This window comes from Notolepis coatsorum, assembly GCF_963971535.1.
Source record: "Notolepis coatsorum genome assembly, chromosome: 8".
NCBI classification, from domain to species: Eukaryota; Metazoa; Chordata; class Actinopteri; order Aulopiformes; family Paralepididae; genus Notolepis; species Notolepis coatsorum.
The window spans coordinates 136,664,318-136,688,443 of NC_140172.1; the positions used below are offsets into that span (position 1 = coordinate 136,664,318).

Below are 24,126 nucleotides of genomic sequence, written 5' to 3' on the forward strand. Positions count from 1 at the left end.
AAGACAGAGACAGAGGGAGAGAGACAGAGAGAGCTCAGCAGTAGAGAGAGAGAAACAGAGAGAGAGAGACAGATGGAGAGAGACACACAGAGAGAGCTCAGCAGTAGAGAGAGAGAAACAGAGAGAGAGAGAGACAGAGGGAGAGAGACACACAGAGAGAGCTCAGCAGTAGAGAGAGGGGAGAGAGAGAGAGAGAGAGCTCAGCAGTAGACAGAGAAGGAGAGAGAGAGAGAGTTTTGAACACTGGCTTTGGCAATGTAAACGTATGTTTCCCATGTCAATAAAGCCCCTTTGAATTGAAATTGAATCGAGAGCTCGGATAGAGAGAGAGAGAGAGAGAGAGCTCAGCAGTAGAGAGAGAGAGAGAGCTCAGCAGTAGAGAGAGAGAGCTCAGCAGTAGAGAGAGAGATAGAGAGCTCAGCAGTAGAGAGAGAGAGAGAGACATGCTGAGAAATACAGGGGATAAGTAAACACCATATGATGTGAGCTTTTGTAGTGCACCTTCTTGGCAGGCCACCCCCCCCCCCCCCCCCCCCCCCCTCCTCCTCTCCTCCTCCCCCACCCACACACACACACCAACCCCTCCTCCCACCTCCCCTGGAATTAAGCGGGAGAGTGGACTAATCCACCTTCTGTTCCACCTCCCATGATACTCCCTCCCTACCAATGGTTTAGTCTGTCTCTCTACACCCCCCCCCCCCACCCACCATCTCTCTATCCAGCACAGGCTCCTCCCCTTCAAACACACCTTATGCAAATGACCCCCCCCCCCTCCCTCCCTCCCTCCTCCCAGAGAGCCAGAGCCACAAGGCAGCAGGCTTTGTTGACACAGCCATCCGAGAGCACTGGAGCTCCACACTCTCTGCTCACAACAAAACCTGTGGGAGAGAGAGAGAGAGAGAGAGAGAGAGAGAGGGAGAGAGCACGTACCATTCATTTTCTTTCTCCCCTGCCCGCTGTATAACAGAGGAGGAAGTGAGCGCTAAAGTTTTTTTTTTTTTTCAGACTTTGTTTGCCCGTGGAAGACTTTCTCTTAAGAGAAACGGAAGGTAAGGAGAGCAAGAAAAAGAGAGGGAACATTTTGTTCTTGTTTTTCGGGGGTTTTGAAAGAATTCCCCCAGCAGCAGCACCAGCAGCAGCACCAGCAGCACATACCACTGTCCTGCCTTCTTTAAGGAGCAAGGTGGGAGGAAAGGAGAGCAGGAAGGAGGAGACTCTTTTGTGTGGGTGTGTGTGCGTGTGTCAGAGTGCCTTATTCACCTCTCGGCACCTTAAGTTCACCGGGATCTTGGAAACGGACGCTCTTTTTAACGGATTTTACACCGATTTCTGGGAGGGATTCTGTCTACGGTGAGAGCGGAACGGACGAGCGCCACCTCAGGCCTTTTCACACTGGGGCGGGGGGGGGCGGGGGTCCTGAGCGCTGCCGGGCTATGCAGGAGAGCTCCCGCTGCTGTACCTGAGAGGGATATTATTAGGCTCAGAGAGAGAGAGAGAGAGAGAGACCAGAGGCCATGGAGTACGAGCAGAGAGACAGGGAGCCCTGTCTCTCCCCGGCAGCCTTCGTGAATCAGGTGCAGTACTCCAACATCCTGGAGGGACGCTTCAAGCAGCTGCAAGGTAAAACACTGCTGTTTCCAGAGATACTACCTTAAAACACTGCTGTTTCCAGAGACACTACCTTAAAACACTGCTGTTTCCAGAGACACTACCTTAAAACACTGCTGTTTCCAGAGATACTACCTTAAAACACTGCTGTTTCCTGAGATACTACCTTAAAACACTGCTGTCTCCTGAGACACTGTACCTTAAAACACTGCTGTTTCCTGAGATACTACCTTAAAACACTGCTGTCTCCTGAGACACTGTACCTTAAAACACTGCTGTTTCCTCAGATACTGTACCTTAAAACACTGCTGTTTCCTCAGATACTGTACCTTAAAACACTGCTGTTTCCTGAGATACTACCTTAAAACACTGCTGTTTCCTGAGATACTACCTTAAAACACTGCTGTTTCCTCAGATACTACCTTGAAACACTGCTGTCTCTTCAGACACTGTACCTTAAAACACTGTTTCCTCAGATACTGTACTGTTTCCTCAGATACTACCTTAAAACACTGCTGTCTCTTCAGACACTGTACCTTAAAACACTGTTTCCTCAGATACTGTACCTTAAAACAATGCTGTTTCCTCAGATACTACCTTAAAACACTGCTGTCTCTTCAGACACTGTACCTTAAAACACTGTTTCCTCAGACACTGTACCTTAAAACACTGCTGTCTCTTCAGACACTGTACCTTAAAACACTGTTTCTTCAGATACTGTACCTTAAAACACTGCTGTCTCTTCAGACACTGTACCTTAAAACACTGCTGTCTCTTCAGACACTGTACCTTAAAACACTGTTTCTTCAGATACTGTACCTTAAACACTGCTGTCTCTTCAGACACTGTATCTTAAAACACTGCTGTCTCTTCAGACACTGTACCTTAAAACACTTGTTTCCTCAGACACTGTACCTTAAACACTGCTGTCTCTTCAGACACTGTACCTTAAAACACTGTTTCCTCAGACACTGTACCTTAAAACACTTGTTTCCTCAGACACTGTACCTTAAACACTGCTGTCTCTTCAGACACTGTACCTTAAAACACTGCTGTTTCTTCAGATACTGTACCTTAAAACACTGTTTCCTCAGACACTGTACCTTAAAACACTTGTTTCCTCAGACACTGTACCTTAAACACTGCTGTTTCTTCAGATACTGTACCTTAAAACACTGCTGTCTCCTCAGACACTGTACCTTAAAACACTGCTGTTTCTTCAGATACTGTACCTTAAAACACTGCTGTCTCCTCGGACACTGTACCTTAACCCTTTCACTGCCACACGACAGAAGGTTAACCCTTTACTATCACAGGTAGTGTGATAGTAAAGGGTTAACCTTCTGTCGTGTGGCAGTGAAAGGGTTAACCTGCTGTCGTGTGGCAGTGAAAGGGTTAACCTTCTGTGTATTGTCGCAGTGAAAGGGTTAACCGTTTGGTAGTGTGGCAGTGAAAGTGTTTAAAAAAACACTGCTGTTTTCCCTCCAACTCTGATGGGTAACTTTAGCTTGTGTTTCTGTCTACCGACCGCCAGTGGACCTTGAGGACAGAGAGTGATAAACCTGCCACGGTTCCTCCTGGAGAATGTATAGACTTATCGGGACACAAGCAAACCATCATTTGGGTATTAATTAGTACAGTTTGGAGTATTAATTAGTACAGTTCGGAGTATTAATTAGTACAGTTCGGAGTATTAATTAGTACAGTTTGGAGTATTAATTAGTACAGTTTGGAGTATTAATTAGTACAGTTTGAAGTATTAATTAGTACAGTTTGTAGTATTAATTAGTACAGTTTCAAGTATTAATTACTAGTACAGTTTGGAGTATTAATTAGTACAGTTTGAAGTATTAATTAGTACAGTTTGAAGTATTAATTAGTACAATTTGAAGTATTAATTAGTACAGTTTTGAGTATTAATTACTTAGTAGTACAGTTTGGAATATAATTCATGCTGGTATTCTAGTGACAGTATTGTCCTGCAGGGGCTGTTTGAGGAGAGAATGAAATGAGAGGGATCACCTCTGACTCCCCGCTGGCCTTTTCTGTTGTTAATGTGCAAGGCAGCATGGGGCGCAGCTACACTACAGTAAACTAGCTTACAGCTTGTCAATGGGTAGAGCAAGGCACTAACACTGCCAGGGTTAGAGGTTCCATTCCCTGTGTAGCTCAATGGGTAGAGCAAGGCACTAACACTGCCAGGGTTAGAGGTTCCATTCCCTGTGTAGTTCAATGGGTAGAGCAAGGCACTAACACTGCCAGGGTTAGGGGTTCTATTCCCTGTGTATAGCTCAATGGGTAGAGCAAGGCACTAACACTGCCAGGGTTAGAGGTTCCATTCCCTGTGTAGCTCAATGGGTAGAGCAAGGCACCAACACTGCCAGGGTTAGAGGTTCTATTCCCTGTGTATAGCTCAATGGGTAGAGCAAGGCACCAACACTGCCAGGGTTAGAGGTTCTATTCCCTGTGTAGCTCAATGGGTAGAGCAAGGCACTAACACTGCCAGGGTTAGAGGTTCTATTCCCTGTATAGCTCAATGGGTAGAGCAAGGCACTAACACTGCCAGGGTTAGAGGTTCTATTCCCTGTGTATAGCTCAATGGGTAGAGCAAGGCACCAACACTGCCAGGGTTAGAGGTTCTATTCCCTGTATAGCTCAATGGGTAGAGCAAGGCACCAACACTGCCAGGGTTAGAGGTTCTATTCCCTGTGTAGCTCAATGGGTAGAGCAAGGCACCAACACTGCCAGGGTTAGAGGTTCTATTCCCTGTGTATAGCTCAATGGGTAGAGCAAGGCACTATGCCAGTGTTAGAGGTTCCATTCCCCGTGTAGCTCAATGGGTAGAGCAAGGCACTAACACTGCCAGGGTTAGAGGTTCCATTCCCCGTGTAGCTCAATGGGTAGAGCAAGGCACTAACACTGCCAGGGTTAGAGGTTCCATTCCCCGTGTAGCTCAATGGGTAGAGCAAGGCACTAACACTGCCAGGGTTAGAGGTTCCATTCCCCGTGTAGCTCAATGGGTAGAGCAAGGCACTAACACTGCCAGGGTTAGAGGTTCCATTCCCCGTGTAGCTCAATGGGTAGAGCAAGGCACTAACACTGCCAGGGTTAGAGGTTCCATTCCCCGTGTAGCTCAATGGGTAGAGCAAGGCACTATGCCAGTGTTAGGGGTTCTATGTGCAGTAGAAAGGCATGCGGTCATACTGCTACAGGATGCGTTGGATCCACCAAGCGGCTGCTATTATGTCACGTTAACACAGGAGCCATGAGGCTCAGCTCTAAAGCAGCATGGCCACCTGATCAGCAGGCCACCTGGTCCTCCAGATCCAATTACATGCCTCTGTCTCAAAGCTCTTACTGCATGCAGCTCCTACCTACACAACGGTACACAGCGGCAGGGCACAAAGAACAACAGCAATCAGTTACCAACAGTCTCTTAGTGTACACAGCGGCAGGGCACAAAGAACAACAGCAATCAGTTACCAACAGTCTCTTAGTGTACATGTATGTACATTACATACATTACTATGTATGTAAAGAATAATAATAATAATAATAATCATAATCATAATCATAATCATAATAATAATAATCATAATAATAATAATAATAATAATAATAATAATAATAATAATAATAATAATAATAATAATAATAGATGTATTTGCATAGCACCTTTCATACAAAGATTGCAGCTCAAAGTGCTTCACAGCAGCGAAAAAAGACCAGGCATAAAATGAGCATAAAGTGCAGACATATAAAACACAGACATATAAAACAAGCATAAAAAAAGACAGCAGCAAAGTGGACAAGGTAAGGCAAATCACAGTTTTTCACATTAGGATCTAACACCCCAATAGGCCTTTGTTTACGGTTTGAACGACAACAATCAGTTAGGTGCTTTACAACATCGTAATGTGCGATGTGACATCAGGGCCGTTCATCAACACACAACACGTTCAGCCCACAGGGCTGCGGTTAACCCTAGAACGACCGCCAATAAAAAAGACATTGTCGGCATGGCTATACTTCTGGTCCCTCTAGTTTGCTCTGAACAGGTAGATCTGCATGTTGCTATGATGTGATGTCCCTCTAGAGTCTAGCTCATGGAATGAACTCCAACTGTCCTTAAAGCTTGAGGTTCTCCCCTCTGTTGTTGCAGAGTTTAAAACCTTGATCTCCAACCTTTGTCAATGAAGTAGTTGTACGTGTTTTAGTTTATTTGTTATCCTTCCTTTCATCTTGCCTTGTTGTCTTATTGTAACGATTTTATGCGCTTTTTACGCGTATTTCCGTATGTACACTCGACGACGTGACTGTCAAAGAGGGAAACCTCAGGTGAACCTCAGGCAACGAAACAACACTGTGCAATATTACACTTACTGTAGACTTCTGTATATCTTTACAGTATTTTATTACTGTATATTTTATTCAATTCTTATTCTTAGGCAATTTGTTTTGTTATTCTTATTTGTGACTTGTTCTGTCTAAATGGTTAATGTGAGCAATTTGTATTGTCAAATTTCCCTCGGGATAATAAAAGTATTTCTATTCTCTTCTATTCTTTTCGAGACTTGAAATGAGAAGAAACCCTCGTCTGCTCTAGTTTGAAGGCCGGGAGCACCTGGTGTAGTGAGGAGCCAGTATAGTTTGAAGGCCGGGAGCACCTGGTGTAGTGAGGAGCCAGTATAGTTTGAAGGCCGGGAGCACCTGGTGTAGTGAGGAGCCAGTATAGTTTGAAGGCCGGTGCACCTGGTGTAGTGAGGAGCCAGTATAGTTTGAAGGCCGGTGCACCTGGTGTAGTGAGGAGCCAGTATAGTTTGAAGGTCGGTGCACCTGGTGTAGTGAGGACTGACGAGCCAGTATAGTTTGAAGGTCGGTGCACCTGGTGTAGTGAGGACTGACGAGCCAGTATAGTTTGAAGGTCGGTGCACCTGGTGTAGTGAGGACTGACGAGCCAGTATAGTTTGAAGGCCGGTGCACCTGGTGTAGTGAGGACTGACGAGCCAGTATAGTTTGAAGGCCGGTGCACCTGGTGTAGTGAAGACTGACGAGCCAGTATAGTTTGAAGGCCGGTGCACCTGGTGTAGTGAAGACTGACGAGCCAGTATAGTTTGAAGGCCGGTGCACCTGGTGTAGTGAAGACTGACGAGCCAGTATAGTCTGAAGGCCGGGAGCACCTGGTGTAGTGAAGACTGACGAGCCAGTATAGTCTGAAGGCCGGTGCACCTGGTGTACTGTAGTAACGAGCCAGCAGTGACGAGGCACACAGGATAACGTCATCAGACACAGACTGCTCCTCTGAGCCGCATGGCCCTCTCACTCGCACAAGATAAGGTGTTGAAGACGGCTCCCTGAGTCAATGAAGCACGTTATGAATCACAATGTTGTAAGTCAGCGTTTTAACCGGTTCCCTCCGCCCCCCCAAGTCGCGGAGATACTACATTTCAGAATGGCAAGCTTTCAAAGGGAGTGCATGTGGGGCAAGACCACGGAGCCTACATGTGGGGCCGGACCACGGACCCTACATGTTTGACATTCTTCTTGCACTTCGGAACAATATTTCACCGTCCCAGATTAGGCAACCTCTCTGAAGCCAGTGGGGGAGAGAGTGGTGTTTGGAAAGGATTGAGGCTCTACGGTCCTCCTGGGAGCCCGTCTCAACACATGTGCCCCACACGCACACACACACACACACACGCACACACACACAAAAATTACATTTTCATTCTTTATATGAATTCATTCAAACCTTTATTTAAACTCGAAAGGCAACTGAGGTTTCCTTCATTTGCATACAGAAATACGCTAAATAAAAAGCATATAAGCATACAGGACAATGGGAGTGAGAGGGGATGACATGACGTGAAGGTCAAAGGTCACAGGGAGGATTTGAACCCGCAACATTGTGAGTACATGGTCCCCTTGAAAGTGACATTCAAAGTTCAAAGACGGGACAAACTTCATACTACAGCTTAGGGATGGGCATTAGTAATGTTTTCCCAGATAGAACACTCGAGCAATTGTTGTTTAGGGAAATCTATTTTAGAACGCATCTTAAAATGCACGGCAGCAGCAATAATAATGAGATAGAGTCACTCACACGCACGCGCTACCGAATGTATTATGTCTCGCTCCGTGGACATAACAATGCCCAGCAATATACCTGATGCTTGATGCGTATCGTCAGTCAAAACAGTCAGTTACCATTAGTAATAATTACATTACCTCCACTCTGTCTGCTCATGGAACGTATCAATTGTCTGTGAACGCTATGCAAAGTGGGCGACATGTTCTTGGCACAATTTGGAAATGAATGAACACGAACCGTTGTCGGTATCTTTTAGATAACGCTGAGCTAACAAACCTTTCGCGGTAACGTTAGAGTGGACTATCCAATGCTCCACAGCTTCCAGCTTCCTGCAACAAGTCAGGGTTCAAAGTGAGTTTTCTGTTTCATTGACACAAACTTTCGGGGGATTTATTGATTGATTGATTGCTTTTTATTGTGGAGTAAAATACAGCATCCAAGGGATAAAAACATGAGTAAGTGCAAGCACTTATTTCTATCATGGTCCCTGATTTTGGACATGGACAGACATCATAAAACATAGAGCATCATAATAAAACAGAGCATCATAATAAAACATAGAGCATCATAATAAAACATAGCATCATAATAAAACATAGAGCATCATAATAAAACATAGATCATCATAATAAAAACATAGAGCGTCTTAATAAAACATATAGCAACACCATAAAACATTAACCTGTAGGTCATTTGGTGGTAACCAAAAAAAAATAAGACTAAAAGGAGCACCCTCAAAAATGACTGGAGTTCAGGTGAAACGGAGAGTACTACCGGTCTTAGGGGTGGATACAGTTCACTCTGTGACATAACTTCACCCCCAGATGTGGAAAGAGCACTGAGATATCTGACTCAAGTCAACGTCCTGTTACCTCAGTTCAGTTGGACTTACAGGGACAGTTTGAAACCTGCTGTGGTCTCAGTTCAGTTGGACTTACAGGGACAGTTTCAAAACCTGTGCTCTCAGTTCAGTTTGACTTACAGGGACAGTTTCAAAACCTGTGCTCTCAGTTCAGTTTGACTTACAGGGACAGTTTCAAAACCTTTGGTCTCAGTTCAGTTGGACTTACAGGGACAGTTTGAAACCTGTGCTCTCAGTTCAGTTTGACTTACAGGGACAGTTTGAAACCTGTGCTCTCAGTTCAGTTGGACTTACAGGGACAGTTTCAAAACCTGTGCTCTCAGTTCAATTGGACTTACAGGGACAGTTTGAAACCTGTGCTCTCAGTTCAGTTTGACTTACAGGGACAGTTTCAAAACCTGTGGTCTCAGTTCTGCTCATTTTCCCAACGGGCCAGGCATCTTCGGACCGGCGGTCCAAATAAAAGACATCTACCGGTAAACAAAAGTTTGAACCATCCACAACAGGAGAACACTGATGTCCAAATGTATTCCCCAGACGGTCTTCTCTCAGACCGACACGATACCTCGGAGCTCTTTCCTTTACGCACTGGGACCGTGGAGCCGGCACTCAGGGCCGCTGGGTCGTCCAAACGCAGCAAAGAGGAAGTAGTGGCAGACCACTCCACCACCGTGGCTCTGGGTTGACCTGCTCTCTTGACCTCAGCCGACCCCAGGAGGATCTCGCAGGGTTTTAGTCCCATGCCTCTCACCTGTTTCATGGACTTCCTTGTTACTTCGGGGCTGTAGGTGGCGCTGTAGGTGTGTAACGTGAGGAGTCCTGAGACATCTCGCCGTCTCTCCCCAAGAGCTTGACGGCGTCAGCCAAAGCAGAACCTCCAAGACCGTTATGGCTCTGCTTGTAGACCCCATCCCACCCCCTCTGTGCTTGTAGACCCCATCCATCCCACCCCCTCAGACGTCTGATGAGCTGCTGAAGAGGCCTGGACGTTAGAGAAGTGCGCTTGTGTCTGGAAGGTCTGTCTGGGGAGTCGACAGACCTCTACAGCAGGGGTTCCCAAACTTTTCAGGCCAGGGCCCAGAAAATAAGGCGTCAGAGAGCCGCGGCCCAATGCACATCGTCAGGCTTTTTTTTTTTTTTTTTTTTGCCAGGCGACCGATCTTTTAAGCCAAATATCACTTCAATCCTATTAAGTTAGTTCAAGTTAGTTATTCATTTATATGTGCTATTTATGAGAGGGCTAACTTGTTGCAAAATAATTATGATAATAATAATAGCCTCATTAAAATACTATTGTTGCTTCGGTTGTTTTCAGCGTTTTATGTGCATAATCTGTTATTTAGTTTGAAATGTTCGTTGAAATAAGTAGATTTTTCGTTTTTGTTTATTTATTAAGTTAATATAAAACCATATAGTCACATTTTAGAATACAATAGAATAGAATTTTAGAATACATCTAGAAACACTGTCCTCGCCTGCTTCTAAGTTCAGTGGCCTGACAATTTTTTTTTTTTTTTTTTATAAATCATCTCGCGGCCCACCCGTGGCTGCTCGCGGCCCACCTTTGGGTCGCGACCCCGACTTTGGGAACCACTGCTCTACAGTACCTGCTCTAGTGGAGCTGCTCAGTGGTGCTGCACCTCTAACTGCTCTAGTATTGTGTTCTTAGTCAACTAGCCTGGTTAAATAACAATGTGTTCTTAGTCAGCTAGCCTGGTTAAATAACAATGTGTTCTTAGTCTACCAGCCTGGTTAAATAACAATGTGTTCTTAGTCAGCTAGCCTGGTTAAATAACAATGTGTTCTTAGTCTATCAGCCTGGTTAAACAATGTCTTCTTAGTCAGCTAGCCTGGTCAAATAACAATGTATTCTTAGTCAGCTAGCCTGGTTAAATAACAATGTGTTCTTAGTCAACTAGCTGGTTAAATAACAATGTGTTCTTAGTCAACTAGCTGGTTAAATAACAATGTCTTCTTAGTCAGCTAGCCTGGTTAAATAACAATGTGTTCTTAGTCAGCTAGCCTGGTTAAATAACAATGTGTTCTTAGTCAGCTAGCCTGGTTAAATAACAATGTGTTCTTAGTCTACCAGCCTGGTTAAATAACAACGTGTACGCTAACAAGTGTAAGAGCTGTTGATCAATGTGCATGTGATACATATCCACCTGACTCTCCCTCTTTGCAGTCGATCTCTGTGCACAGTTACACACTTCTGTACACACACACACACACACACACACACGCACACGCACACACACACACACACACACGTACACATGTGTGCATAGGTCCGCTCTGGCTTGAGAGCATTTACACAGTACGCGCAAACATGCAGACACACATATACACACCCATTCTGGCAGCAGCCAGTTGTAATTCCAGTTTGACTGGCCTCAAGGCTGATTCTTTCTGTCTCTCACCCTCCTCCTCCTCCTCCTCCTCCTCCTCCTCCTCCTCCTCCTCCTCCTCCTCCTCCTCGACTGTTGGGAAGTCGTCAAGTCTGTCTGCTGGAAGGGCAGAACGGTGACAGAGCTGTGTGTTATTATCCCGCTGCTTCACTTTGCTCACAATGAAGGCACCAGACAATTGCCTCACAAGACAATAGACTGGTCCTGTAGTGTTATGTCCTGTGGCCGGTCACATGGTTGGAGCAGTCTTTGATGGAATGGTTTAACTCTGTATGATAGCATGTACAATAGTACCGTATATATTCCGTATAATACAATACATTTATGTATTCATACTTACCGCATATATATATATATATATATATGCAGTTTATCCATATCTGTCTGAATATACCTGCATATAATCCTCCTATACAACCCATACAACGCTCCATTACCTCATGTACAATAATGCTGTATGTACCGTATATATATTTATTCTCACCATATATATATATAAAAAGAATAATACAATTAAAATAATATTTGTTCCTCCATTCAAGGTAATGCACAGTTCTTAAAAAATAAATAAAAAATAGTATTTAATAATCAAAGCACCTCTTTGGCGTATATATATATATATATATATATATATATATATATATATATATATATATATATTATATATATATACGCCAAAGAGGTGCTTTGATTATTAAATACTATTTTTTATTTATTTTATTTATTTATTGTGTATATATTATAATAGTGAAGAGCTTTAACCAGGACACATTGTCAATAGTTATAGTTATATATATATATATATATATATATATATATATATATATATATATATATATATATATATATATATATATATATATATATATATATATATATATATATATTATAACCAGGTCAATAGTTATAGTTATATATATATTATAATTGTGAAGAGCTTTAACCAGGACACATTGTCAATAGTTATATATTATAATATAATAGTCAAGAGCCAGGTGCCTCCCTCCAGTAGTTCTGGAAGATCTGGATCCTCTGCTCACAGTTAGAGCGTGAGGCTGGTTAAAAACTCTCCAAGGGGAACTAAACCTGCTGGAGGTTATAACATGTGTAGGAATCCTAAATACAGGTTAATTTACTCTAAGTGATAGAATGGAGACATGCAGCCACCACACCCACCACGCCCCCCTGTCCTGCATCTAGCTAGGAAATAATATCTCTTTTGGTGTAGTGTTACTTAAGGTCGTCTGTTTGGTGGATTTGGCGACACCTGTGGTGACTGGTGGTAACGCCAGTGTGAGTTCCACTGCCACCACTCACCTTGCCTACATCTGTGACATGTGTGAACGCATCACTTCCTGCTGTGTGAGCATACATTTGCATATTTGGCGGAAAGGGCTGACCAGACCACCACCACTGGTATATTCTAAACTAGTATATAGATTCGATTTGATTTGATTCTAATTTATTGTCATCATACAGCACAAGTACAGTACAAAAAGAGGTTTCGCATCCAACCAGAGTGCAAATGTAACAGTAAAGTGCAATAGTAAAATATACAGGTGATTTAACTGGGTATAAAATATATTTATTAGTACTACTGAGTAATAGTGCTAATCAGATGTATGTACAGAGTTGTAGTATTAATATGTACTGTGATACAGGTATAAAGACACTATGGTAGTAACTAAGTCATACTGGCCAGCAGTGTAACTAGTAGAGTAGGTAAGGGATATAAAAATGCCAGTGATAAAAAGTATAAAATAGGGTATTTTGTTCAATACATTAACTACAGGAAAGAAGCAGCGGAGGTGGGTGTTGCTTGCTGTTTCAACACACTGGTGTCTGTGTTCTAGATAAATACACTCTGGATGATAGTGTTGTAGTCCAAAGGGCTACTGTCCCTGGTTACAGTCACCTCTGAGTCAACACACTGGGTTCTTATTAACCCTCGTTTCACCCACAGTCTTATTTAAACTGTTCACCGGGAACCACGTTATTTATAATTGAATAAAGGCACATTTTATATTTACATTTACATTTACATTTGGTCATTTAGCTGACGCTTTTATCCAAAGCGACTTACAAGTTCTGTATGACAAGTCATCAGGAAGGGCTGAGTAACAATGTTCATCAAAGTGTTGAGTGCTACAGTGTAGGTTAGTTTATTAGGACAAGTGCATGACAGTAAGGTTAGTTAGGGTTAGATCATTTATTTTTTCAGATAATAAATAAAGATATTTAAAAGCAGTGCAATAAAGCGGTCGGGTGGCGTAGCGGAGATTGCGCTCGTCACCAATGTAAGAGGCTGCGGTCTCGACTCCCGGAGTCAGCATTGCCTGCGGCTTGGACCGATCGTCATACTAACTCGTTTGGCTGAGTTAGCGGGAGGGAAGTCGTGGGTGGGAATCTGGCGTTGTGGACAGGTCAGGTCTGGGCGCCTGCTCAGCGAAAGGCAGGAAGTGGTGAAGGCAGCGTGACCTCCCACGCGTTACACTTCACCAATGAGAGTCCTCGCTGCCAGGTGAAAAGAGAGCTGCTGGCTGTCTCCGCATGAATCGGAGGAAGCATGTGGTAGACTTCAGGGTTCCCTTGTACCGACCAGTAGGGGGAACATGCGTGCGCACAACAACCAGGTAGGGGAGGGGGGGAATTGGCATAACGACTAAATTGGGATGGGGAGAAAAGCATACAAAATCAGGCGGAGAAAAAGAGGAAAAAAAGAAAAGAAAAAAAAGCAGTGCAATAAAATAGCTCTTATTTAGCAAAAGAAAACACCTTGTCCCTTCCAACCTTTCTAACAGCTAATCGAGAAGTAAAACTTTTTGGAACGAGTGGACTTGAGAACGAGTTGACCCCTGACCCCGGGAAGCCTCTCAGTCCCGCTGGACGCTTCAGAGCGGCGTCGCCAGGGTAACACCGGCGCTCCCGCGTTAAGCCGGTCAACCTGTCGCGCTGGGTTTTACACACATGGCTGTGTGACCCCAGATTAAAGCTCATTAGTCCTTCCTCTGATAAAGGGACATTCCGCTGTGCGTTCAACCCACGGCCTATTGACTCCTGCGGCTCGACAGAGGAGGAGGAGGAGGGAATCTGCGAGGGCTCGGCGCAAGAATGCAACTGAGGCGGGGCGCGGCTCAGGCTGGAAGAAGAGACTCGGGTGCACAGTCTCCATTAGAACAGTAATATAATAATACACTTTATTTCTAGAGCACCTTTCATACAAGAATTGCAGCTCAAAGTGTTTCATAGTTGCAAAAAAATACAGCATAAAATGTGCACAAAATTGGCAGGTGAAGAGCAAGGCATAAAGTGCAGACATGAAATAAGTATAAAACGAGCATCAAAATAGAACATCAAATTACATAGTTCTTCACATTAGGATCTAACATCCCAATAGGTCTTTTTGATTACGGTTTGATCAGTTTTAACATCGTTTTAAAAGACCAGACCTTGTGGCTTCCAAGTCATTCTCGCTTTGATACAAAAAATCAATGTGCCCTTGTTTTTTCATAATCTTTTACCAAATGTAACGTAGCCTTCAGACGAGGAATCACACCAGACCATTTGTGACCCGGCACGGTCTAGGGCGGCCACCATGTCTCGCAAGGGAGGATTCATTAGAAATGCTGTAAACGTTGCGTATTGTCAATAGGTTGTCAATAACGGCATTCGTTAGTACAACAGCATACGCTGATCAGGGCGATGGCTATGAAAACAAGGCACAACCAAGCTGAAATTGAGGTTAAATTGCTCTTACCTGTGGCCGATGAGATTCCAAAAAGAATATTCCAATTATTTGATTGCCATCTGCTAGATCGTATGTCCATTTGGGCCACGACATAACCCCCCACAGCATAATCAATCAGGCATTCCGAAAACTATTCAATGCGATCGGGTGATGCTCTTGATCCACGTTACTAGAAATGTCCCCCCGGAGGAATTTCAATGACGCACAGAGAGATACAGTCTCAAAGGAAGTGCAACATCTACTTTATTTTAAATTATAATAAAATCTTGATTGGTTATAAGTAGGGATGTCCCGATCGCCTTTTTTTGCTTCCGATCCGATCCCGATCATATGATTTTAAATATCTATCGATCCGATCGTTTCCGATCCGATCTTTCACATTAGTAATCAATTTTGACGCATTTTTGTCAGAAACTGGCAGAGTGAGACAAGCCCATCTGTTGCCTATAATAGGGCGCGAGAGCGGAGGCTTTTGTTATTACATTCACCCTGAGAAATGTGCTTCTGCTTCATATGAGAAATATTAAAAGTTTCAATATATGTTTGCACATTAGTATACATTCAGTGTTCGACTTACGTAATGGTCCATTCTGGTCTGAAACGCCGATGATAATCCTCAGTCACGTAACGTTATCCTCCAGTTGAAAAGTTAGTCTGAAAACTTTGCCTCCAGCCTGCTGCTTCATGAGTTTTTCCTCCACGCGGAATCTCCTCCTTGCAAACATTGCAACTGGCTTGACTCTCTATTTTAAAATGCTTAGTTCCAAACCTCTGACATTAAGTCTAGCTGCTCAAGTCAGTGGATATTAACCGTGTTTCGGGAGCGACGTGTTGTTGTTGTGATGTGGTCGCGACTCGCGTGTAGCGTGTAGCGTCTAAATTAAAGGGAATGTTTGTTGCAACGGTGAAAATTAAAGGGGAATGTGTTTGTTGTGGATAATTATTCTGCTCTGTGTGACAATAAATACATTAATGATGATATATTATATGTAATTTAAAACCAAAACTAAGGCCTCCGTATGAGTTTAAGACGTGGACATGGTCATGTTTGTTGAATGAAATTTCTTTTTTTGACTGCCGATTTTTATTATTATTTTTTCCCGATCCCCGATACTCTGAAAAGCACGTCATCGACGCCGATTCCGATCACGTGATCGGATCGGGACATCCCTAGTTATAAGATCTCACAAGTTTCAAGTTTGCTTTTATTTGTCATGTATATTTAAAGTACATTACAGTGAAATGCTTGGTTCTGTATGAGCCCCTGAGAATGGGGGTTGGGTTAGTGTTCCATAGAGTCATTGAGCATCCTGATGGCCTGATGCTCTCAGACTGAAGGTGTCAAGTCAGGGGGGGGGTGGGGGGGGGGGGGGGGTTACATTGCTTTCTGGGTAAAGTAGTCATGAAAAGTATCCAACTGATTTTTTTTTTACAAATGATGGCTTATTTTGAAGGTATCAACCTGTACTTTCATATCATGTAATATCAAAAAAAGAATTGAAGACCCTTCTAAAGGACCCAGAGTCTGTGCCTGGTCACATTTGTAGTGATATTTTGTACACTAAAGGGTTCTCGTGTGGGAACAGTAAAGGGTTCTCGGTGTGGGAACAGTAAAGGGTTCTCGGTGTGGGAACAGTAAAGGGTTCTCGGTGTGGGAACAGTAAAGGGTTCTCGGTGTGGGAACAGTAAAGGGTTCTCGTGTGGGAACAGTAAAGGGTTCTCGGTGTGGGAACAGTAAAGGGTTCTCGGTGTGGGAACAGTAAAGGGTTCTCGTGTGGGAACAGTAAAGGGTTCTCGTGTGGGAACAGTAAAGGGTTCTCGGTGTGGGAACAGTAAAGGGTTCTCGGTGTGGGAACAGTAAAGGGTTCTCGGTGTGGGAACAGTAAAGGGTTTTCGGGAACCTGAGATTGTTCTGCTTCTCCTTACTCGGAACACTGCCATGCTTAGCTGTCTAAGGGCAGACGCATTTTGTTCTTATGCTTAATTTAACAACTCCAACGGGCACATGGGTGGATCCATGTTGCATTCTGAGTAGAGTTGCAGGTAAAGGAGCAGGCTGTGAATCCTGTAGTAACTCAATATTACTAAAGTGTCCCATAGTGAAGCTTTGACCCCAGAGGCCTGCAGGCTCAGAATCACATTACCAAGGTAGTCTCTCTCTCTCTCTCTCTCTCTCTCTCTCTCTCTCTCTCTCTCTCTCTCTCTCTCTCTCTCTCTCTCTCTCTCTCTCTCTCTCTCTCTCTCTCTCTCTCTCTCTCTCTCTCTCTCTCTCTCTCTATCTCTATCTCTATCTCTATCTCTATCTCTATCTCTATCTCTATCTCTCTCTCTATCTCTGCTCTGCTCTCTATCTCTCTCTTTGTCTCTCCATCTCTCTTTCTCTCTGCTCTCTTTCTCTCTGCTCTCTTTCTCTCTGCTCTCTTTCTCTCTCTCTCTCTCTCTCTCTCTCTCTCTCTCTCTCTCTCTCTCTCTCTCTCTCTCTCTCTCTCTCTCTCTCTCTCTCTCTCTCTCTCTCTCTCTCTCTCTGTCTCTCTTTGTCTCTGCTCTCTATCTCTCCACTCACTCACTCAATCACTCACTCACTCACCTATACTGCAGTAAAATGTCCTTAATAGGTGATTTCATCTTGTATTTGGCCTTCAAATCGTATTTATTTTCTTAAAACATCTGCCAGTGGGGTGAAATCGCTTCAATGACTTGTTTCAATACAGATTGGCAAGTTCCAAGAATATTTAGTTTGGGAAGATCCAGGTATAGGCTACAAGGAGCAGGTGTGGAGGAGGTGTGAGCCACCAGGTGGCAGGAGGACAGCGAGGAGCATGGACTAGATGGGAAAGATCACCTGGTCCAAGCAGACTTCCATCACATCAGGTTCTTGGTCCAGTAGGGTCTATAATGTCTTACCACGTCCAGGAAACCTTCACATTTGGAGTGGGAGACCGAGTAGAGGAGACACAGGAGATAAGGTTCTTTATTGAGACAGTAGGAAGGCTGAGAGGGAGACAGAGTAGAGGAGACACAGGAGAGAAGGTTCTTTATTGAGACAGTAGGAAGGCTGAGAGGGAGACAGAGTAGAGGAGACACAGGAGAGAAGGTTCTTTATATAGACAGAGTAGAGGAGACACAGGAGAGAAGGTTCTTTATTGAGACAGAGTAGAGGAGACACAGGAGAGAAGGTTCTTTATAGAGACAGAGTAGGGGAGACACAGGAGAGAAGGTTCTTTATAGAGACAGAGTAGAGGAGACACAGGAGAGAAGGTTCTTTATTGAGACAGAGTAGAGGAGACACAGGAGAGAAGGTTCTTTATAGAGACAGTAGAGGAGACACAGGAGAGAAGGTTCTTTATTGAGACAGAGTAGAGGAGACACAGGACAGTGGTTCTTTATTGAGACAGAGTAGAGGAGACACAGGAGAGAAGGTTCTTTATAGAGACAGAGTAGAGGAGACACAGGAGAGAAGGTTCTTTATTGAGACAGAGTAGAGGAGACACAGGAGAGAAGGTTCTTTATAGAGACAGAGTAGAGGAGACACAGGAGAGCAGGTTCTTTATAGAGACAGAGTAGAGGAGACACAGGAGAGAAGGTTATTTATAGAGACAGAGTAGAGGAGACACAGGAGAGACGGTTCTTTATAGAGACAGAGTAGAGGAGACACAGGAGAGACGGTTCTTTATTGAGACAGAGTAGAGGAGACACAGGAGAGAAGGTTATTTATAGAGACAGAGTAGAGGAGACACAGGAGAGAAGGTTCTTTGTTGAGACAGTAGGAAGGCTGAGAGGGAGACAGAGTAGAGGAGACACAGGAGAGAAGGTTCTTTATAGAGACAGAGTAGAGGAGACACAGGAGAGAAGGTTCTTTATTGAGACAGAATAGAGGAGACACAGGAGAGAAGGTTCTTTATTGAGACAGAGTAGAGGAGACGCAGGAGAGAAGGTTCTTTATAGAGACAGAGTAGAGGAGACACAGGAGAGAAGGTTCTTTATTGAGACAGAGTAGAGGAGACACAGGAGAGAAGGTTCTTTATTGAGACAGAGTAGAGGAGACGCAGGAGAGCAGGTTCTTTATAGAGACAGAGTAGAGGAGACACAGGAGAGACGGTTCTTTATTGAGACAGAGTAGAGGAGACACAGGACAGTGGTTCTTTATTGAGACAGAGTAGAGGAGACACAGGAGAGAAGGTTCTTTATAGAGACAGAGTAGAGGAGACACAGGAGAGAAGGTTCTTTATTGAGACAGAGTAGAGGAGACACAGGAGAGAAGGTTCTTTATTGAGACAGAGTAGAGGAGACACAGGAGAGATCTCTTCTCAGCCAGTTGTTATTCGAGTTTTCATGGACAAACCAGGCGCTGTGTGTTGGAGGCGTCACACTCTGTTTACTTTTATGCCGGTGCCACAAACTGTTAAGAATTCAAAATAACCCGACCTGCACGAGGCAGAGCCGTGCTCGTCACCCGGTCCAGCAGCAGCGTGGCGTTAAGGCCTCTGCATGCTACAGAAACTTCAAAGCAACTTCAACACAACATCGACAAAGCAACGGTGTTGCAGACACATTACCTTTATGCTTCTGCAAAATCAACGCGCAGCCTATGATGCAACAAAATGTACCCCGGATGTGCGGCTCGAGCGCGCCCAGCCCGCCTGAATACTTTGGGCAGCCGAAGGTGCGCACTCTAGCAATTACAAATGGATTTCCCTTCTCAACCATACATCGTTAGTAGGGGTGCACCGATATATCGGTCGGGTATCGGTATCGGCCGATAAGTGCCTTGTTGACTGCTATCGGCCTATCGGCAGATAAGCTCAAATGTGCCGATAGCAGTCGCCGATAAATACCCATCAATTTGTGTAGCGTCAAAAGGCAAAAAAAAAAAAAGTTCACTCGCGCGATCTACCTGCACAACGCCCGCCGTCCCCCCCACACACACACAATCTACTGCATCAAAGTAACTATTTATGATTAACAAGGCATTCGTTTTGTGTCATTAGCGTTATATAGTTAGTGTTACACGGACAATAACATCAGCATATTATTATTACCCATAGCAGCAAGGCATTACTCCGAGTCCGTTCATTAGCTCGGTTCCATTCCGTTGCTCATTCCGTACCCAACTACACATTCTGCAATCTGTTAATAAAGTTTTCAACCAGACAAATGTATAGAAAGGCTTTGTTTTATTATAACATTTGTTGCAGTAAAATCATTATGTCTCATTTGGTCATGCGTGGAGCACCGGTCGGCGGGCCGGGCAGCTAACGTAGCTACGTTATTAGCTATTAGATGCAAGACTAACGTTACTGGTGAAAATGTGATTTGCGTTGGAATACTCCTTTGTCAACTTGCTGTACTTTGCTTGCAGGTCTGCAGTCATTATTGCTGCATTATGAATAGCCGCAACTTTAGCCAAGGTAACGTTATGGCTAAACCTTTAACAATAGTTAACGCTAGCTTTCGGTTAGCTGTTCAATGCTATTAATAACAACTCCCCGTCAACACCCTCTCTCGGGAAGATGGCATTTAAGAAAGTATCTGCTGTTAAAATGAAGTGTTACACGTTCAATAACAAGCATATTATTTACCCGAAGATAGCAGTAAACAAGGCATAACTCCGTTAGTACGTTCATAGCTCGGTTCCATTCCGTTGCTCATTCCGTACCCAACTACACATTCTGCAATCTGTTAATAAAGTTTTCAACCAGACAAATGTATAGAAAGGCTTTGTTTTATTATAACATTTGTTGCAGTAAAATCATTATGTCTCATTTGGTCATGCGTGGAGCGCCGGTAGCTACGTTAAGTGTGTTCTGCTCTCGCAAACAGAACATGCCCGGAAGTAGAAAAATTTATAAACGCTTGCCGATTGGTGGTAAGGACAGCAGGAGGTGGGTGCTAGCGGTCACCGGTGTGGCGTAATTGGCCGAATCGACTGTCAATCAAAATGGTTCCATTGCATTGGTTGAAAGCTCTGGTTGAGAGAATAGTATCCTGCTGCAGGCCGCAAGAATGGTTCCATTGCATTGGTTGAAAGCTCTGGTTGAGAAAATAGTATCCCTCTGCAGGCCGCAAGACGATACTGGGAGAGAGATAGTGATACCATAAACATATTTCTTGATGTTTCCTTTTTTAAGTAAGTAAAGAGGCCTACAAATACAAACATACACATACAAATATACAGTAGTTTCATTAAAAAAAAATAAAAAATTAATTTTTTTTTTTTTTTTTTTTTTTTTACAAATACTTATATACAAATATACAAATATCGGTATCGGTATCGGCCGATAGTGTTAGTTGAACAATCGGTATCGGTATCGGCGGCCAATTTTCATATCGGTGCATCCCTAATCGTTAGTATAATAATAGCCCTTTGTTTTCGCTTGTGTTCTTGTATATAGTGTAATATAGTTATATCGCCACATCAACCCAGTCCATCCCCATTGTTTCCCCAATCTCCTTCCACGAATTCATCGTCATAATGCTATCCTTGTAATCTTTAGACCCGCTATTATATAAATGTTGGTACTTTCGGACCTCCTCTGCAATACGTTCCTGCATTTGATTCATTTTAAACAAACAATTAAACAAGTGTAATGAAACAATACACTAGCTATCGAGCTCCTGTCAGAAAGTTTTCTTTTGGTCTCGAGCTCCTGTCAGAAAGTTTTCTTTTGGTCTCGAGCCAGGAACACTAGAAGTGACAGACAGCCCCGCCCCCATTCACTACCAACCAATCACTGCTACGCAATACCAACGCAACGGGTCTTTAGATTAGATTTTGGACACAGGTACGCAACGCCCTCGCAACACAGTCTACAAGACTGTCTGCAACAAGCGCGCTGAAATCGCGCCGATGTTGTGTTGAAGTTGCTTTGAATTTGCTGTAGCATGCAGAGGCCTTTACACCCCCCCACACCCCCCCACACCCCGCTCCCTCTTGAGGTTTCACACCGGAAGGGCTGTGCCGCTGTTTCAGAGGGAAGTGTGTTCTGTGTAATATGTTCTGTTATTCTGTAAACCACTTTATATACAGTAGGTCCACTCAGAATATCACTGTTCTTTCTTTCTTCACTATTCTTACCGTATATATATATATATATATATATATATATATATATATATATATATATATATATATATATATATATATATATATATATATATATATATATCCACATATGTCTGTACATACCTGCATATAATCCTTTTTACATATCTTTAGATACTATATCTGTACATATTATCTGTAGATACTATATCTACATCTGTACATATCTGTAGATACTAGTGCTGTCAGGCGATTAAAAAAATGTATCTAATTAATTACAGGATTTGTAATTAATTAATCTAATTAATCGCATTTTAATCGCATAACCATTTTATGCCTGATATTCTATATTCTATAATCATATTTCAAATTGCATGTGCCCGGATGGCAGAATTCAGTACTGTATCTACAAAACCTTCTGTTTAATCATCTTCCATCTATTAATTTGCTTAGATTTTTCAGGTCTGGTCAATTTGAGCATAGTGTTATTCACAGTCAAAGATAAAAAGTAACAGACACAGTATTTCTGACACTGGGAATACATTCCCTGAGATCCATAGATGTCCCTAGAATCAGATACCAAGAACATGCAAATGGACCATATAAAAAAAAGTCTGTAATGTGTATTCTACGTTCTTATGGAATGAATGAGATTTAAAAAAAAAATTATAAAAAAAAAAAAAAAGTTAATTTTCATAACGCGATAATTTGCTGTGTAATTAATTAATCTAATTAACGCGATAAACTGACAGCCCTAGTAGATACTATATCTATACCGAGGTTACCGAGAGGCTCCATTGGAGCATGCAGGGGTTTTAAGTAGGGCTGCACGATTAATCGATTTTAAATCGAAATCGCGATTTGGAATGATGCAATTATCAAATAAAAAAAAAGAGAGAAAAAACACAATTTATTATAATTTTCTTTTTGTTTTGATTTTTGATTTATTTAACCAGGAAGTCCCATTGAGATACAAGATCGGTTTGGGAGAGGGAGGTAAGGGGTTTTAGATTGTGTGTTGTGAAGTTTAGACTTCAGAGAGGGAGAGTAAAGTACAGAAAAAAAGGTACCGTTGGGTACCGGTATCGATTCCCAGGTAAAAAGAAACATTTTTAGGCTCGGTGTCCCGAACAGACTCACCGCGTAGGCCAGATGCAAGCCGCATTTTACAATAAACCTCTGTGGGGCTGTTAAAAAAATATTCTAATCGCAAATTTAATCGCAATCGCAATATCTGTCAGAAAAATCGCAATTAGATTATTTCCCAAAATCGTGCAGCCCTAGTTTTAAGTGCCTTGCTCAAGGACACCTCTTACAGTAGTCATTGAGGAAAGGCTATGGCGTGGCCATGTTCACTTTCCCCAATCTAGATTTCTGATGATCTTGAGGATCTGAACCAGCATCTCAGTTGCAAGTTTGTTTACTTTAATTATTTTCCTGGCTTTGGACTTTCTTCTTTTTATAGGTTGACAAAGTGACAATTACGAGCAGCTAATGTGAAAACAGCAACATTAGCATTCTTCCATGACACCCAGGAGCAGCGCGCTCTACAGAGCAGCCCTGTGGTCAACACTACCCCTCACTGCCCACAAGTGTGTGGGTGTTTGTGTTTGTGTGCTTTCCAGTCAACCAAAGTAGCCATACAGGTTTCCTTCACGCACCATGTGACACGAGTGTCTGCTGGAGGAACAAATACCAACCCGAGATTGAAAATGTCAAAGTATTCCTTTAATGAGCACCCTGGTCCTAGACTGTAATCACAGGCTGAGAGGCAGCTGGAGGGATTCTTCAATTACAGAGCCGGACGAGACCAGACTGACTACAATAATACTGAGCGTCTAATGGCAGGATTACCCTCTCTCCCCCCCACACACACACACGCGCACACGCACACACACACACACATGCACACACGCGCACACGCACACACATACATACACATACACATACACATACACATACACATACACATACACACATACACATACACATACACATAAACACACACATACACATCATTCCAGGAAGCAGGAGTACATACACTGCCTGAAAAAAACCGTCAACATAAACCAGTTATAATGGTGATCAGAGGTTCTCATCATGTGATATCATCTCAGGTTTCTCAGGGTGCTGTTGGTGAAACATGTATCGTAGCCTTAATAAGAAATAAGAAGTCACTTTCAGAACACATGGAAGTATGTAACGACAACCCGAAGAACACAAATATTATCATAATGACGTTACAGATGATTCCACACCTTGAACTCAATAACTCTCAAGTCTTTGTACAATGTGTGTGTGGAATTATGGGCGTGGTGTGTTCTTTTAAGGTAGTGATTCTCTACCTTTTTAGTGTCAAGGACCCCA

At 43.2% G+C, this 24,126-nt stretch overlaps 1 protein-coding gene across 2 annotated transcripts in view; it reads left to right on the forward strand.

Moving 5' to 3' along the window:
- The first annotated feature begins 849 nt into the window (after nt 1-849).
- The window catches only part of sptbn2 (spectrin, beta, non-erythrocytic 2), a 124,519-nt gene continuing 101,242 nt past the window's right edge, over nt 850-24,126 (forward strand). For both annotated transcript variants that reach the window (XM_084320646.1, XM_084320647.1), the window contains exon 1: nt 850-1,620. In XM_084320646.1, the coding sequence (XP_084176772.1) occupies nt 1,515-1,620 (106 nt within the window). In that variant the 5' untranslated portion in view covers nt 850-1,514. The remainder of the gene's footprint in view (nt 1,621-24,126) is intronic.